The 18858-nt window shown below is 44.2% G+C and overlaps 1 protein-coding gene and 1 non-coding gene across 3 annotated transcripts in view; one reads left to right on the top strand and one right to left on the bottom strand.

Annotated features, from left to right (window-relative positions):
- The window catches only part of Pdzrn3 (PDZ domain containing ring finger 3), a 254184-nt gene that overhangs the window by 38281 nt on the left and 197045 nt on the right, over positions 1-18858 (bottom strand). Inside the window, exon 1 of one of the 2 annotated variants that reach the window (XM_004651506.2) lies at positions 16904-17174. The exons of the other annotated variant lie outside the window; for it this stretch is intronic. Coding sequence (XP_004651563.2) covers positions 16904-16972 — 69 coding nt within the window. The 5' untranslated portion in view covers positions 16973-17174. Of the gene's footprint in view, positions 1-16903; positions 17175-18858 lie in introns of those variants that run through there. 2 annotated transcript variants of the gene reach the window in all.
- Positions 15747-15853, top strand: LOC123454910. Its single transcript, XR_006633561.1, has one exon. It is a non-coding gene; the product is annotated as a U6 spliceosomal RNA (small nuclear RNA).

Here is an 18858-nt window from a genome sequence, read left to right as displayed (position 1 = left end):
TCAGCTAGACTAGTTCCCAGAAAGCCCTAGGGACCTGCCAGTTCCTCTGTCCCCATCACTATGACGACAGGTGCACACTGCCATGCCAGCTTTGATGTGGGTGCTGGGGATCCAAACACAGGCACTCATGTGTGTACAGCCAGTGATTTACCCACGAAGCCATCACCCTGGCCCCATCTTGGTGATGTTCTATGTGGCAGGAGCCTCATTCATTTGGTTTCTGCATTCCAAATGACCCTGCCCTAGGTTGCCAGTGGACATTTGCTGCCTTTTTGGACACAACACCACAGTCCCCTTCCTCAACCATCCTCTGTGATATCCCAGAGGCAGGACTGAGAACTCCAAGACTTTTCTCACCCCACAGAGACTTGGCTAACACCTCCTGACTTCATTCACCTGGTCTCAGTTTTGGTTCCATTGTGGCATGATATCAGGATATTGGGTCTTCAGATGACTTCCCTCACTGTCATTTCCAGAAGGACAAAGAAGAGACAGACACCTTGCCTATGGTCAGCCTGTGGCCACCTGGAGAAAGTGTTTAGCTGACAAATTAACCTTGGGTACATTCCAGTGAAATGCATGCTGGAGTAACCTCGGGGTCAACCCTGCACAACTGTGAGTCTGTCTGTGGTTGAACTGTTGAAGACTTTTTACAATGAGCCCAGAAGGGCTGTGGTCTTGAAAGGAAGGAAAATACAATTGTTTGCAGGGATGTCGGAATGAGCTCATGGATTCAATCCCTACAAGACAGAGAAAGAAAAAAGAAAAAAAAACCTGCAGCATTTTCTAAGATGATTTATTAGACATGGGTAGAATTTGCTAGAAATCTACCAGGAGGAAATCATCTGGGAAGGAGTTAATGAACCAAACAAAACACTTGATAATGCAATTAGAATATGAGGGAAGGCAGGGGTGTTCCAGAGGGGGCACATGGGGAGAGAGCGTGCGTTTGATTATGCCCAGCTGAGGCTGGAAACAATTTCACACACTTTGAAGAGTAGAGTTATGAGAGGGTTGGAAGGGGATGGGTACATTTACAGTTCTGATGCTTCGGTTCAGCCAGTGAGGACACCCAGCTGGGTAGAGATGCACTTGTGGTCTTGTCTTAGCCAAGGGCTGTGTGGGTGTGAGAAAAAGCCATGAGATTGCTGGCGGCAAAAATATGGATCCTGTCACACAGAACGGTGGAGGCAGCCAGGGGAGGATGCGTGCATTAGTACAGTTGCTTCTGGCAACAGTAAATTGCCCCCCTGCTTTTGTTTGGGTCTGGGATTTTTCCTTTAAATCTTAGTTGATTTGAAATCAGCAGTATAGTGCTAAGGTTTTTTTTTTTTTTTTTTTTTTTGACCTCATTTCATCGTGCCTCCTGGAAGAGCTCGTTCCCACGTGCAAGCTGCCGTGGACCATGGCTGAGTTTGCTCCAGGGAAATCTCTGGCCATATACTTGTGCTAACTGCTGTCTTAGGCTTTGCATGTAGCCTATCAGTATGACACATGCCCCCTTTTACTTAAATGAATATACAGCTCTAAATAAATGTGCGTGCTAGGTCTCTTCCCTTCATTAGCTTTCTTGTTTGGAGGGGATGTGGTTAATATTTTTTATTGCTGTCCCCAAACATCCCTTCCTTTGAATTATACACCGTGGAGCCATACACCACCATCTACACAACACTTTTATTCTTTCCATTCTAAGTGCTTTCATTTGCTTTGGCTGGAGTGGTGTGAATCACATGGGATGGTCCCTGGAAACAAAGCCTTCTCTGGACCGGAGCCTGCATGTGAAGCCTGTGCATAACACAGCATGACCGAGGCACTTGCCCTTGAAGACCACAGCTCCTCTGGCCCGGTGGCTTTGGCCAGGTTGACTGCTCCATGCTTCTGGCCACCATCACTGGGTCCCAGCCACATAGAACCTCTAGCACTTGGTACTGGCTACCTGACATATTGGTGCTGGCACATTTTCAGCTAAGTGACAACTTGGTGGATGTCTCTTTCCACCTCTGGGTGGAAGGGGCTATGAAGGACCTTGTTAGTTCTGTGACTACTGCAGTATGGCCAGAGACTGTCTCTACCTGGCACGCGGGAAGTATTCAGTAACTTGCTGAAGAATGACTGAATGCGTTTTCTCCAGGCGTACTGTGTAGTTCCATTTCTGCATATTTCAGAGAATTGTCTTTGTAGATTTCTACTGAATCTTGTGCCCCATGTGTCCTTTAAGGGGAGTGACTTGGCACCAAAAGCATCTGAAGATTTCCACAGATCTTGGCTTTCTAGATTCACATCTGTCATTTTAACCTGACATCTGCAATCCCAAGCTTTGGAAGCTTGGCTGCTCTTATCTTCTCTAGAATTGCTTTTTCTTTTGGCTCCTAAAACCTTGATGGTCAACTAACAAGATATGTCAGTATTCAGGACTGCCCCATGTCTTACAGTTCCTCACACAGCACACACAGCAGAGCTCACTGGACATGCTCAGTGCTCTAGCAAGAAGAGTTTACACCTGGGCTTCAGAGGAAAGTCCCAAGATCATAGCACACAGTCTCAGAGACTTTCCACAGCCACTCAATGGCAAAGCTAGTAGAAGATCCTAAGTCTCCCCTTTTAAAGAAGGACACCCATGGCTGGAGAGATGGCTTAGTGGTTAAGGTGCTTGCCTACAAAGCCAAAGAACTTCAACTCGATTCCCCAGGACCCACGTAAGCCAGATGCATAAGGTGGCCCCTCATTTAGAGTTTATGTGCAGTAGCTGAAAGCCCTGGCACACCCATTTTTTTCTCTCTCTCTCAAATAAATAAATAAAAGAAATACATCCAGAGAAAGGGTATTTCTTAGACAAGCCATTATTTCTGGTCAGGTGCTTCCTTCCTTCTCTTAGCACATGGCTTGGAGAATATACTTGGCCCTTAGTGAGTCCATGGCAGTAACTCTCTACAGCTATGTCACTGTCAGATGAGGACCATAACCAAGGTGCTGGAAATCCTCTTGTTGGATCCTCACTGGTAATTAGTGGATCAAGACACACTGCTGGAAATCCCTCCTTCCTTTGTCAGGGAGTTAGGCTGGTTCTGAAATTGCTTTGTTAACTGATAAGCGCCTCAACTTTTAGCACCCATCTCTCATTTCCTCCTTCCCATTACTCTTGGGGAATAGATAGTTACTCTCAGGTTCTAACCCCTGGAGGACTTGAACAAAAAGTTCAAGTTTACTTAGTTACAGAGGATGAGGTGAGACAAACACAAGGAGTAATCACACTTTAAATACTGGAAAGTTTTCAGATACCCAGCACTACAAACTTTAGGTTCAGAAACTTTCTAGAGACAAAAATAAAAAAGGGAAGACACCAAGCCCAGGGAAACAGGTAGGTATTGCGTGTTAAACAGTGATTCCAGGGCTGGGGAGATCGCTCAGTCAGTATAGTGGTTGCATTACAAGCATGAAGATTTCAGCTCGACTCTTAGGCCTCACATATAATCACTTATAATCCCAGGACTGGCAAGGTAGAGAAGTGAGGATACCTGAGGCTCAATGGCTAGCCAGTATAGCCTATGTGGTAAATTATAGTCCAGTAAGAGACACTGTCTCTATCTTTCCTTTCTTTTTCTGTTCTATTTGTAAGCAGAGTCTCACCTTAGCCCAGGCTAACCTAGAACTCACTGGAGTCCAGGATGGCCCCCAAATCTTAGTGGACCCTCCTATCTCTGCCTCTGGAGAGCTGGGACTAAAGTGTGTACAACCACATCTGGCTGAGACTCTCTCTTTAAAAAAGTGGATTCTCCCAGAGGAATAAGACCAGAGGTTGTCCTCTGGCTTCCACATGCATGTGTGCTACCACATGCATCTGTGTGCGTGCGCACGCGTAAACACACACACACACACACACACACACACACACACACACACACACACACAAATTATTCCACAGGAACAGTATATAGCATTTAAGTATGGCATCTGGTAGCTGGTATATAAGATACATAAACAAGTTACTCATGACAGTCATCTCATAACTAGACAGATAGGAACATAATCCAGATGTAAAGTACCACTGTCACCAGGGGAGAGGACTCACTGTTCTTCATCTCCTGAGATACTGCTATAAAGGACAGTTACCTCTGTCTGTTTTGGGAACTTCCGAAATAGAAAGCAGCTGCTTGACTAAGTACAATTGGCTAATATTCTTCAGAGTTTTCTTTTATTAAAATGTTTGTCACTTCTAATGTTATGTGCCATTGCACTTTGGGTGGGGGAGGGAAATAATTGATTGCCACGTATGGTAAAACAGGAGCGTGTCTGTGTTAGGGTAAACTGCTTAACACACTGGAAGAAAACTATGATTCTCCCAGATGTCTCTCAAATTAACTCTGCTTCCATTGGTTTAATTCTGAGAATAGTCGACCCTGTCTATGCTATTTGGTTCATGTGTTTGTCACAAAAAGAAACCTTTTTCTTCAGACTTCTTTAGATAGCAACATGCAAAATGTGGAAGAAATGTGTAAAAAAAGACCAGTTCTAACTGGGCTGACAGATGTCTTCTTGTCTTTTCAACAAATGCTATAGTAGCTTGGGAGAATGCATTCACTTACGGCTAAGGCTGTGCAGTAAGAAAAACTAATGAGAACCCATCTTCCAACCTTCTATCCATCTAACCAGCCTTCCTTCCTTCTTTCCTCTCTCCCTCCCTCCTTCCATCCCTTTCTCCTTTTTTTTTTGTTTTTTTTATTCCCTCCCTTTCTTTCTTGGGATTTAACCCCTAATCCTTCCTTCCTTTCCTTTCTTAAGATTAACCCCTGGGCCTTGTGCATGTACTTGTGGTCTACCACAGAGTTGATTCCAAGCCCAATATGTTGCACTTTTATTTATGTTCCTTTGTTTTGAATGTGTGGTATGCATGCATGTGTGTAGGCATGTGTACAGGTATGCATGTAGAAGCCAGAAATTGTATGAGGTGTCTCCCTGTATCACTCTCCATGTTATCTATTTATTTATTTTTGAGACAAAGTTTGTCACTGAATCCAAGCTCACTGATTTGTCTAGACAGCTAGTCAGTGAGAGCCACAAGGATTTCTGTGCTTCCCTTCTACTACTGTTTTTGATTTACTTTCCTTCAGAATTTGAGGCAAGAAGAGGCTTTTACTCCATTTAGTCCTGAACCTCTTCTTAATAGTTTAATTAGTTATTGAATAAGTTAAAAGTTTTGTAAGATTTAGATATACAACTATGAAGCATGATATAATGAATACTTGTATGTGTACTTGTCTTTTGAAAAAAAAGAACACTGGTCATTGTCAGCTTGATTGACAAGCTGCATATCAAATGTTCATGGATGAGAAGAGGACCCAGAAGAGTCAGGCAAACAAAGGGGCCTGGGAGGGGACCTGCTCTCCTAGGGATCAGGAATTATTGCATGACTCCAGTGCAATATAATGGCCACTGAATAAATTGATTGATGGAATAAAGAGAAAGAAAGAAAGGCAAGACACATGGTGAAATTAGCATTTAATCTTCATAGAAAGAGATACACTTTTCTATAAGGGTTATTATAAAATCCATCTATGAAATAAAGTTGGACTGCAACATCATATAAGATAGTGAGAAAGACCACATTTATATGAGACTGTATATGAACTTATAAAATATGTGAAGAAGAGAACAAAGGTATCTGTATAACCCTGAGAAAAAAATGCATTTGCCAAAGAAAAAGAAAGCCACAAGAAAAGAAATATATTAACAGGCCTGGTTCCCTGGAAGATGTCACCAAGAAAACATGTGTACCTCTGCAAATGGGGAGAGAAATCTTTAATACCACTACTTAACTGGTACCTAGACTATGATTTTTAACAATACTTTATTATTTATTTATTTATGCCAGGGCCTCTAGCCACTACAAATGAACTCCAGATTCATGTGCCACCTTGTATATCTGACTTATGTGGGTAGTGGGGAATTGAACCTGGGTCCTTAGGCTTTGCAGGCAAGTGCCCTAACTGCTACACCATCTCTTCAGCCCTAGACTATTATTATTTTTTGTTTGTTTTTCGAGGTAGGGTCTCACTCTAGCTCAGGCTTACCTGGATTTCACTCTGTGGTCTCAGGGTGGCCTTGAACTCTCAGCGATCCTCCTACCTCTGCCTCCCAAGTGCTGGGATTAAAGGCATGCACCACCATGCCCAGCTAGACTATTATTTTTAATGCATGTATATGTGTGGTTTTTGTGCCTGTATGTTTATGTGGGTGCACATAGGAGTCAGAGGTTGATGTTGGATGTCTTCCTCTATCATTCTCTACTTACTAAGGCAGGGTCTCTCATTTGAACCTATAGCTAACATTGTTGGACTAGACTAGCCAGCTTGCCTTAAGGTGCCCTGTGTCCACCTCTCAAGTGTGATGCGATTGTAGGCAGGCTGGCACACCCACTCAGCTTTTAGGTAGGTACTCGGAATCTTAACTTGGTACACTTGCACAGCAAGTGCTTTTTCCACTGGGTGATCTCCCTAGCCCCACAGATTATGTTTTTAAAAATCCTAACCACCAACAGATGCTGGGTGTGGGGGTACACACCTGTAATTCCAGCTCTTAGGAGGAAGAGGCAGGAAGCTCAAAAGTTGGAAGCCAGCCTCAGCTACATAGTGAGTTCAAGGCCAACAGACCTACAGAAGACTGTTACAAAAAATGAAAAAACAACACCAAATAAACTAGCCCAAGGAGAAGATGAAAAATCCAACAGAGAAACAGACAAAAGCTTCAGGAGGCACTGGAAATACAGAAAGGGAGCCGACAAACGACCAGTATACATATGAGACAAGTCCAATTCCTATCTTCTTTAAAAATTAGGATGAAAGGGCTGGAGAGATGGTGGCACACGTGTCTGGAGTTCCTTTGCAGATGGAGGCTCTGGTGCTCCCATGCTCTCTATCTGCCTCTTTCTCTCAAATCAATAAGTAAAAATAAAACATTTTTTAAAATTAGGATAATGGAAGTTGAAATAACCAGGAGATTTTTTTCTTCATAGTCACTACAATTAAAAATTAAGAAGTCAGATAATACTGAGTATTGGCAGGAATGTAAAGCAAAATGAACTTGTCTCCCCTGATCACAGGAAACATGGCATGAATAAAACTCAAGAAATGGGTGGTATGTGTACATATCTTATCCTATGCATTCATTCCTGTGACAAAGCTTAATTTATAAATCAATAACAGTGAAGAATTAATAACAGATAATTATAATAATAGTGTGTATGTGCTAAAACACACAAATATTATCTATTAAAACCTCTTACTATAGTGTATTTGCCTTTCTTGGGTGATGGCATGAGAGGAGATGATATCCACACGATGAGGTGAATGGCCCAGGCACTGAGATGCACCATTAGAGGATGACCGGCCTGGTGACAGTATGATCCCTCAAGAGGAGGGGCAGTGAGCCACGACTGTGCCTGTAGGTCTACAGACAAGCTGAACTTCAGAGAGGCGGAGTGTGGATAAGGGAACCTGCCGTACTTTCACTCTTCTATGCACACAGCAGTCTCTATCCAGTTCTCTCTGCAGTGGTCCTTGAAAGGTGGTCTCGAGTGCAGCAGCAGGTAAGGCCTAGGGGCACACTTGGTGTGTTAAGCAGCCCCGCAGGTGACTCTGATGCACAGTCTAGTTTGAGGAAAAACCCTGGAGGAATTTTTGTACCCTGAGACTGATGCAAGCCAAAAATGACATTCGAGTCTCTACATTCTGTCACTTTGGCAAGCTGAACAGCAAACAGCAAAAAAAGATTTTTTAAAAAGTGAAATTAAAGAATACCTTAGCAAGCTCATGAGTGTCGGGTGGGGGGTGAGGAGAGGGCGCACGCATGCACTGGGAACTGCCGCACGGCACTCGAGTCACCTTCTTAAAACCACCCATCCCCTGACCCCACGCACAGCACATCTTACTATCACGCATGCCAAGAGAACTAATGACGGGTCCATGAGTTTTCTTTTTCTTTTTGTGGTGCTGGGGATAGAACCCTGGGTTACGTGCATGCTAAGCCAGTGCTCTGCCAGGGAGCTCCACCCAAGCACCAGTCAACAATGTAAGACTGGCAGATCCGGTGAGACACCAGCCTGAACTCTGGACTTGACATCAGGGCCAGAGCTAGATAGCTCATTACCAGATGTCTCACACAAGAATGCTTTCTACTTTTCTTTATTTCATTTAATCTTTTTGTATCTGCACGTGTTTGTACTTGTACATATGTGTGGTGTACAGGGTGTGTGTGAATGCGTGCACACATTTCCAGGCCCAAGGACAACCTTAAGTGCCAGCTTCAGGGAAGCTGTCCACCTTCTTTGAGATGAAGTCTCTCACTGGCCTTGAGTTTACCAACTCTTAGCCAGACTGTCTGGTCAGTGACCCTCCTGCTCTGGACTCCTCCTTTTTTTTGTCCCCTGGCACATACCAGCATTTCTGGCATTTTTACATGGGTACTGGGGATCAAACTAGGGTGCTCATGTTTTACTTGAAGCAGGTTACTGACACTGCTATCTCCACAACCTTCTCACTCCCTCAGGAGTCTGAAAATTTACATGGGTGACCTGGTCTTTTCTCAAAATATGCTTTTTTTAAAAAAAATTTTGTTCATTTTTATTTATTTATTTGAGAGTGACAGACAGAGAAAGAGGCAGATAGAGAGAGAATGGGCGCACCAGGGCCTCCGGCCACTGCAAACGAACTCCAGGCGCGTGCGCCCCCTTGTGCGTCTGGCTAAGGTGGGTCCTGGAGAATTGAGCCTCGAACCGGGGTCCTTAGGCTTCACAGGCCAGCGCTTAACTGCCAAACCATCTCTCCAGCCCTCAAAATACACTCTTTTGGTTCACTTTTTTTTTCCACTTGTGAACTAAAGACCACAGAATAATTTACTTGAAAAAAAAAAATCTCAAAATAGACTAACTTCCTTTGGTATCAATCAACAGATGGTTAAAATTTCCACCCGCATTGAAGTGTCTGCAATATGACTTCTTTCACTGCCCACGCGTACAGCAAAGACTTCAGAAGAATCCTTAGAAAGCTTCGACAGCCCAGGATCCCTGCTTCTTTCAGGGTTTGTGGTTTAACTGACAACAGAGGATAGTGTGACATGAGTCATGATCTCTGGAGAACTCAAGGGATGCAGACGGGTGGCCCCAGGCCTAGACATGTTGGTTGTAGAGGTCAGGGGTAGGCTCTCTCACAAACTTAGCAGGAGATGGCCCTGTGCATGTGGGAACACCTCGGAGAACCAGTGACTCAGAGCAAACTTCTGAAGACTTCAGTGGCCAGACATGCTTGCCTGTGGTCCTCACAACAACTCCCATCAAGAGTGCCGTGCAAACACATCTGAGCACCGGTGCTAATAATGCTCTTTCTTTTTTGCACTATTTCAGCTTATTCTTAATCATAAGCTAATAAGGATAACCAAGTGTATTTGAAAAACAATTTTATTGAGTTGGGCAGAAGGAAGAGGGACCCTTTCACCAGAGTTCACCAATGAACACATAATTCAGTGTGCCCTTGGTAAGAAAGAAGGAAAACGGGTCATTCTGAGGAGGACAAATTTACTCCTGACACTTGTCAGGGTAGAAGTTGATGTTCAACATCACAGCCAGACTACATTTCACCAATATTGTGACGCCTGTCACATAAATGAAGGTGCTTGTGTTAGGAGCTGGCTTTGCAGGCTTTCAGAGCGAGGCCTCGTTCCCTGCTGCATCCCACAGCGCTCAGAGAGTGCGGGAGGAGAGCGGGGCTCTGGTGTGTCTTTACTCAGAGCTGCTGACCTCATTCTCTCCGCCCCTCCCCCTCCTGCCATTTAACAATGACCTCTCCTGCATTATTAATGAACACATGAGAACTCATTTATTAAAGCTGCATTTTTTCACTCTTCCATATGTTTCTTTCTGCCTGCCATGGCAGGCGGGTGACAGGAACACAGTGAGAAGGGCTGCTGTCTCCCTGTGACCCCATACCACCTGCCTCATGGCAATATGCAGCTGTATCTTTGGAAGCTATTAGAGACTTGGGACATGGACTCATTTGTCATTGCTAAAAACCTTCACAGACCAAAGTGAGACCTACTCTTCACATTTCTTATTCAGGAGCTAATTTGGTAAACACATTTTGATGGCTATAGGGGTACCTGGGGGTGTTGCACTATTTTCTGGAAGCTGGGCTGGGGACTCAAGGTAGATGGTGAGAAGGGGGTAGATGTACTGGTGTCAGGAAATGCTCAGCAGGAAACAGTGCACAGGGAGGTTAACATAGATGGAGGACTTTCTTGGGCCAGACCAAGTCTCTGAAGGAAAAGCAGAGTTTCAAAGTCCAGAGAGGACAGCAAGAAGGTAGTTCCCGGGTACTGGAAGGAGAGCCCAGGACCAGGGTGGATGAATGCAGTAGGAGGGTTTTGGAGAGACTAGACAAAGCCTGGTGACATACAGGTCACAGTTAAGCAATTCTCTTCATTCTAAAGGCTCCTGGGAGCCAATGAGCATGGGGTGAGCACAGGGTCCTCTGCACATGGTTGACTGGCTAGAAGGTTGAGTCTAAGTGAACAACATAACGAATACTATGCAGCCCCTGTTTATTCCATCTTCACTGCCTCGGTCCAGAGCATGGTCATTTTGTTCAATACTCGTTAACCAGTGTTGCATAACTACCGCCCTGTTTCTTTTCTTATTCCTTGTTCCTACAAACACCAAAGAATCTGACATGCCCAACTATGTTTTGAGTATAACAAGACCTCTAAAATTCATGGGGTAACAGGTGGTCAGAGCAATATACGATTTAACTAGGAGACGCGGTAGAGTAGTAGAGGAGCCCAGGGGTGGACGGGACAGGCTGGGAATGCCCACTGTAGGAGACACAGCAGCGCTTCACGCTGTGCTGGGCATGCTAGACAATGGCATGCAGCGGGCTGTGGAGCCCTGTGGGCCAGCCTAGGGTAGGGAAACAGTGGTCCTGAAGGGCAGTGTGAGACTGTTCCATGTAAGGATATAGTAGTACTGCAAAGCAACGTGGAATCACACAGAATAGCATCTAATAAAAGGTGCCCACTCTGAAGGAATAGGAAATCTCCTCCAAGGCTCCTTCCAAAGCTTTTTTTTTTTTTTAAATTTAATTTATTCTAGAGACAGAGAAAGAAAGAGGCAGATAGAGAATGGGCATGCCAGGGTCTCTAGCCACTGCCCATGAACTTCAGATGCATGTGCCACCTTGCACATCTGGCCTTATGTAGGTACTGGGGCACTGAACCTGGGTCCTTTGGCTTTGCTGACAAGTGCTTTAAGAAATCTCTCCAGCCCCCAAAGATTTTAATCTAAGGAGACAGGTAAACAGAAGGGAGGTATGCCTGCTCCCAGCCCAAGATGCTCCTTTTCATTTCGTTTTTTTTTTGAAGGCTAGTTTATGTATATTACATGTATATATATAATACATATATTGGTTTTTCAAGGTAAGGTTTCACTTTAGTCCAGGCTGGCCTGGAATTCACTATGGAGTCTCGGGGTGGCCTCGAACTCACGGCAATCCTCCTACCTCTACCTCCCAAGTGCTGGGATTAAAGGTGTGCACCACCATGCCCGGCTTAAAAATACATATTTTTATTTTTGAGAAAGACTATGAGCATGGGTATACCAAGGCGTCTTGTCTCTGCAGTCAAGCTCCAGACACATGCCCCATGTTATGCATCTGACTTTACATGGATACTGGGAAACTGAACCCAGCTAGCAGGCTTTTCAAGCAAGCACCTTTAGATACTGAGCCATCTTCCCAGGCCCCCTTTCATTTCTTAATCAACATAAAAATAGTTTATGCTCACCAATGAGGAAATAACAGCTAGTGATAAATAAATGCTCACATTAAACAGTGGATTTGTTTGCTCAAAAGTTCCCATGCTTATAAGGAGCCTCAATATATCTAGTTGGAAAGAGCAAAGATTTTTATTGAAAATTTTTCTTTTTGAGAGAGGAGCATCAAGTTACCCAGGCTGTCCTTGAACTTTCTCTATAGCCCAAGTAGTCCTTGAACTTGTGATCCTCCTGCCTCAGCTTCCTGAGTAGCTAGGATTACAGGCTTGCATAAGGTCTGTGTAAGCTTTTTTTTTTTAAGCTTTATTTTTGCAAACCTGCTCTGCTTATATGAATTCAGACTGAAAAGCAGCATCTATTAACAGGGTTTTTAGAGCTAGAGGCTGTTCAAGCTATCACTCTCCTACTTGCAGGAAAAGTTGGCCAGGATCAGCAGTGTTGTGTGGAGGTCAAGTTTATGTTCATCCAATTAACTGCCACCGACTGTCCATACTCAATCATAGCACGGCCCAGCTGATTCACAGCAGACCCTCAGTTGCCTGTGCTGCAGCAGTGAACTCTAATTGAGTACTGCATACAGCTAATTAAGTATGAAAACAGGCTGTGTGCAGTCAAGTTTCCAGCCTGCCTCCGAAACTGACTCATTCTAATTTGTGTTTACCATAGAAATTGGGGTTTGCCTAACCTGCTGGTTAATGGGTTGATGTAGAAAGGGACAAAAAGGACAGCTACTGTGTCCTGGGAAGACACAGTTACTGGCTGAGTTATTTGTTTTCCAAAACCAACAATTTTAGTTTAAGAGGCCTAAATTTGGTTGAGATGATAGCTCAGTGAGTAAAGTACTTGTTGTATAAGCATGAAGACCTGCGTTTGGTACACCTGTAATTCTAGCATTGGGGCGCGGGGGGGGGGAGGCATACAGGTTAAAACTGGGGCTCACTGGCTAGTCTAGCTAAATCTGTGTGCTTTAGGTTCAGTGAGAGAGTCTGTCTTGAGGAATAATGTGGGGAGTGACAAAGACAGCTGACACGAATATTTGGTCTCCATACACACCTTTATGTATGTGCACATACATGTAAACATTCATACACATGTGCATACACGTACACACACACACACACACACACACACACACACACACACACACACTCATGTACCCCCTCCACAAGATACTCAATGACATTTCCCGCTATAATTATGAGGCAAAAGGACCTAAGCTTTCTTGAATCATCCATTCTGCAAGCTGCCCAGGAAGTTAGTGGGAACTCTGTGCTACTCTTGAACTAGTTTCTCTTTACCCTCCACCCATCCCCAGAATCCCTTTCCATGGGACGGCAAGCGGTGAGGAGGCCCGTAGGAGAGGGCAGGATCGTCAGTCACACAAAGGCAGAAGTGACTTAACTTTTCCTAGAATGTTGGATATGTATTCTTGGATATTGCTGACAATGGTGTATGCAAGTGAAGCTTCTCAGACTTGGGACTCACAGTGTAGGAATGGCCCCCAGCCCCATTGGCAACTCCTCTGTGAGTCAGTTTCTTCCTTGTGAACTGAAAATAATACATTACATGCCTTTTCGGGTTACTGTATGTATTTGATGGGAAAACAGATCGGCCCTTAACATAGTACCTATCACATAGTAAGTGTACAGCAGTCTGGAAAACTATTGATGCCTGTAGAAAATAGTACTATAGTTTTATAAGGATGTTTTCAATGTCATTTTGAAAGTTGGCACACAAACTTTAGGGGAATGTGTTAATTGCTAGTTTGAAGTCCAATTCATTTTATAAATAACAGAATTATTTCTGTTGCCTAATCAAATTTGAAAAACCCTCCATTGTATAGTCTCTGGGGGGCTTCAGGGGAGGCAGAGGGAATGAAAGGCACTGCCTGGTGTGTCACTCCTTCCCCTTTCCCACGCGATCCGACGGAAGACCCTCTTCAAAGCATCCACACATGACCTCTCCCTTGTCTTGCTATGATACATGACAGTACTTGGTCATGGAGTCGTGGGTGCTTAGAGAGTAGGCCACAGTCCTTGCTATGCCTAGACCCCTTCCTCCTTACCCCACACATAGTTGCCTTGCCATCTCAGCCTGAGACCAGACAGGCTCCCTCTCCTGTTACCCCCAGAATGTGAGCTCCCTAAGTTGAAGACTGAATCTCTTAACAACTTCAAACACCTGTCTTTCCTGCTTCCTTTTCTGTCATCAGTATTCAAAGTCACATAACATAGGTTAATATCGTCCCAGGCACAGAGTAGCTGCTAACTTAAATTTCAATTACCAACAGGCACAGAGCCTATCTTGAAGTCCCTACCCAGGACACTAACTATCATAAAAGCACAAGGAACTGTTGTATTCTGATAATCTGACAAGCCCTACAGCAAGAGGAGGCCTGTCTTATCTCCTTAAAAGAATTCACATGTTCCAAATATCTCGGCACATCCCTGAATGCATGCTGCCAACCACTGATATGTCTGGGCTCTTTGTGATACCCTGTAATGAGCAGGCAAGTTGGAGAGTTGTTGTTTTCCTAATGTGATTAAAGGTACAATAAGGTATGTGTGTAACTCAAGGCAAAGCCATTGTTCTGCATCATTAAGCTCGCAGCATCCCCCAAAAGAAATCGTAGGCAGCTTGCCAATGGCCCTAATGAAGAGCATCTCTTTGAATTATCTCAGGATGAGGAAAGGATCAAGTTGGAGTCCTGGAATATTTGATCCTCTTTGTGCTGCTGTTACAAGGGCTTACTGAAGCCAGACGCACCGGACCTTCTGGAACTGTAATTTATGGAAACCTTAATTTCTCTGCTCTAATAAGGCTTTGCATAATAAGATCGAGAACACAATGATTAATTCCTGCAAGTGTTTTGCGAATTCCTCTATGCTGCAGTTCAAGACTTGCAAAGAATAGGAGGCAGGGGGATTTGTCTTAGCTGGCACAAGGGTAATGGGTCTGAAAAGTTGTTTGAGTTTCGTGAAAGTAAATCTGCAAGACTTCCCAAAGTGCTGAGAACACGCACTTCAGATGGAAGCCATTTATCAGCAACTGACTGTACCATGCTTCAGCCAGAAATATTCCCACACAGATTCGCCTAGTAAAAAACAAACAGAATCCAGACTTCTTCTTTGGGGGGCAGTTATCAGGGGTCAAGAGCATGAATCGTGTAGACAAATAAAAGACCAGTCAACCCAGATTGCTGGCGATGTGACTGAACTGGTCCTGGAGGCGCTGATGTGATGAACACATCTGCAGTCATGGAAGCCAGACAATAATTTTGGTACAATGATGGTAAAAAGCAAAACATGGAGTTAAAAAGAAAGAAAAAAAAAAAACTGCTGCTGGACTCATTCTGCACTGCAGGAGCCAAGTCTCATACAGCACCTTGCTCAGTTGATCGGATCCAACTTGCTTCTGAATGCTCGGCTCCAAGAGAAGCCTTGGCTCACTGCATAGAATCATTGGTCAAACAGGATTATGACACACCACACTGTCACATAAGTAAGATCATCAGTGGTGACAGCACTGTTGCCCAAGACCTCCCATGTGTCCCCAGAATGCTGGAGAAAGGACACTTGTCCAGCAAAGTCCTGAGCATAAAGTTGAAAGCCAGGAGTCGATTTCTAAGGCTTAATTAAGATGATTGTTTTTTTTTTTTTTTTTGGTGGGTGGGAGAGTCCCAAGTCTCAAAATGTTTGTTTTGACTCTCTTCTATATGCTGTGGAAAGCAGACAGACAAACACCCAGACACACTTTTTCCACCCAGGGTCATTGATGGTATCATTAGGTTTTGGTCACAGGAGCCAGTATACTGAGCTGTCTCACTGTCTGCTAATGGAACTCGCCCTCTGGTGGCTCATGAGAAAATGACATTCAACTGACAGCTAATCAAATTCTTTTTAAAGTCAAGTCTGGCTATTAAAAAAATGTTTCTGTGCACGCTTCAGCAGCTCATACACTAAAACTGGAAGAATACAGAGAAGATTAGCATGGCCCTTGCTCAAAGATGATCTGCAAATTCATGAATTAAAAAATTATCAATGACTCAGAATAAAGTTCTCAATAAAAATAAAATAAGTACATCCATCTCATTTATATGCAAATTTGCTTTCATCTTTAATAAATTTTAAAATCATATGTAAAATACATCTATATGCCATTTATTACTATAAATAAGGAACATATACTTGTTTTCTTGTTTGTCACAATGTTATTTTACCATGCTGATTCAAAAACTTATAGGATTGTGAGTGGTTTTTCTGATTACTGAAACAAATTTAAAGGGATAGAATGATTTAAGAAGGAAATCCTTATCTGCCAAGTTAGGTTACCAAGAACCATGTCAAACCTCCTGTTTTAAGATGGGACTTGAATACTTAACAAGAAAACACTCAGCATGGATGTAAGTCAAGTTATGTGGGTCGTAGTACAAATATCCCTTACATTTCAACTGAAATTTAATGTGAGCAATGATGCTGAAGAAATGAGAAGTCATCTGCCATCCATGACAGCCCCTAAGCTTAAGTCACTTGCTCTAGAAGTTGCTAAAATTTTCACAGACAGACGCATAGAAGTGGCAAGTGTGAAGCATAAATTTGAACCACATGTCCCATTACGAGATGCTGCTGAAAGAACTAGTCGGCAGCGAGCTTTGCTCCATTGAAAGCGGCGCCTTGTAACTATTTGTAAACAGAGACAAAACCCTGCAAGCATCCATCATCGTCCCCGTCTTTCCCAACTTGCTCAAAGGGTGTGTGACCACTCTCTGACCCTTCCAGCTGGACGCTCTGCAAAGCACTCAGTTGTCAAGGAGCTTTGTGACACAAACTGCTTTAAACACATTTAATGACCATCAACAGCTACTTAGACTCTCAGAAACAGAGCTGCTAGAAGGCAAATTTCCCGAGAGTTAACAACAGAACATCTCCAGAGAAGTGGGCAAGACTAGCTTATTTGGAATACACACACACACACACTCATGCATACACACACACTCATGCACGCACACAGCACGCCCCAGTTCCTGCCCTGGGAGTTACGCTGCCAGGTGAGTGCTGGCACACAGCTGCGGTACAACCAGCCACGCATTACCTGGCAAACTTCATAGAGTAATTTGTACTGCTCCTCCTGCTTCTGAGCGCTGCACAAGCTGCATCCCATGTTTGGAGAAACGCCAGAGGAAGACTTCAGGACCGCCAGCACCGGGAAGCAGCTCCCTCAGCATGCAGGCATCGAGGGGCTCTCCGAGAGCCTCAGGTGAGCCAGGCAGTGGCAAAGCTTCACACAGGCATGGCTCTCCAAGGCTGCAAAGCAACTCTGTGCTCCCTCCACACTCCCTTCCTTCCCCGGCAGCATGCACGCACGCGCACACACAGACACACACACACAGACGCACACATACCACTCTCCTCCTCCCAGTGACTCTGGCAGCTGGATTGTGGTCCAATGCACACACTATATATACTGCTGCTCATGCATATTAATCAGCTCTCATTGACTATTCATAACAGACAATGATACAGAAGCTATAATTGCCAACTATGACAGTTGAAATTTCTCTAATTAACAAGCAAGTGCTCCAATGGTAGGGAATAATAAAAGACACTCACAATTTTGCAAGCCCTTTTCTGGCAGTTACAAATAAACATGACTGCATTTTTCAGTGAGGTCTCTTAGGATAATCCCTAATGCATTTCAGCTAAGTAGGAATTCATTTTTAAATATATCATAAACTTCCTGATGATATAAAATGTATTTAATGCTGCAGATAATGATGGTACATAAACGGATTTTATGGGAAGGACATGTCTGGAATAACATTACTATAATATTTAGCACTGTACAAAGTTGCAGGAGAAGAAAATGCCTATGAATAAAATATAAATATTTAAATTGCAAGCTAGATGCATGAGTATGCAAAGTAGCTAGGGGTCAGAAGGAGAGACGCAGCCTTACAGGTGAGCAAGTGGATCATTTACCAACAAGCACTGTCCATTCCAAAGGCACAAAGTTATTTGTCAAATCGACCTGGAAGAGGAGACATTGCAAGCTTCACACCATCTCCTCAGTGACACAGATGTCCCAGACACTTCAGAGGCCAAATTGCTGTGCTAATGACCATTGGTTGCTACACACAGGAACGGGTTACTCTGCATCTGTCTGAACTTGTGAGGCTGTTCTAGGTGTTGTGTGTCAGGAAAGCTGAGTAGGGACTGCACAGGAGTTTTGTTCTGCACTGCTCCCAGCCTCTCTGCTGGCCTTTGTCCTGTTGAGTGGGCTCCGCAGCTTTCTAAACGGCCTCGATAACAATATGTGCTGGCCCTGCTGCCGGCATGAAATGCACAGGTGCTTCGGGCTCAACCAAAACGTCAGTGTTTAATTCTCACAATTGCTTCTAGAACCTTAACCCTTCCCTCCTTTGATAAAGGTTGAACTTAACCTGAGAAAGACTCCCACGTCTCCTGTCCAGAGGTGTCATGGGCCCTTAAGAATAATGCTCCCATTTTGTGGGAGCCCAGACACACCTGAGACATGAGTAAGCCAGTCTCAATAAAATTCTGCTTGGGCTTGTGGCCAGCAGATGCATCTGGTCCCATTTCTCAGACAGAAAATGAGGCAGCGCACTGTGGCTGGGCCAACTCACTGCCCTGAGGTGTTAGGGGACAAAGTGTCTCCCTTTAGGTCCTCACCTGGTGTCACTGCCATCGCTAGGTCACAGAACTGAAGTTTGTTACCAGGAAAGGAAGGCAAAGATGGGACTGGATAGGAGCTTTGATGGCTGGCTTTCTGGAATGCTAAGAAGGGTCTTAGCAAGCTCCTGACACCTTAGTACTCCAAATTCCAAGTTGCGGGTATGTCGCCAACTGTCTTACTGGATGTTCCAGTAAGGATTTGGGAGAACAAAAGCTACTCAGACCCAAACCAGTGGCTGTTCTAGTTCCCACCTTTGTCCCATCCTCACAACTGTTCCATCACTGTATCTGGCCTGCTCTGCTTCAGACTGTCCATTTATGCTGGTAGTAGTCATGGTTTGGCCATCAACCCTT

This window comes from Jaculus jaculus, chromosome 14, assembly GCF_020740685.1.
Source record: "Jaculus jaculus isolate mJacJac1 chromosome 14, mJacJac1.mat.Y.cur, whole genome shotgun sequence".
Lineage (NCBI taxonomy): Eukaryota > Metazoa > Chordata > Mammalia > Rodentia > Dipodidae > Jaculus > Jaculus jaculus.
Note: the sequence above shows the minus strand (reverse complement) of the source record. Positions and strands in the feature narration are given on the sequence as shown.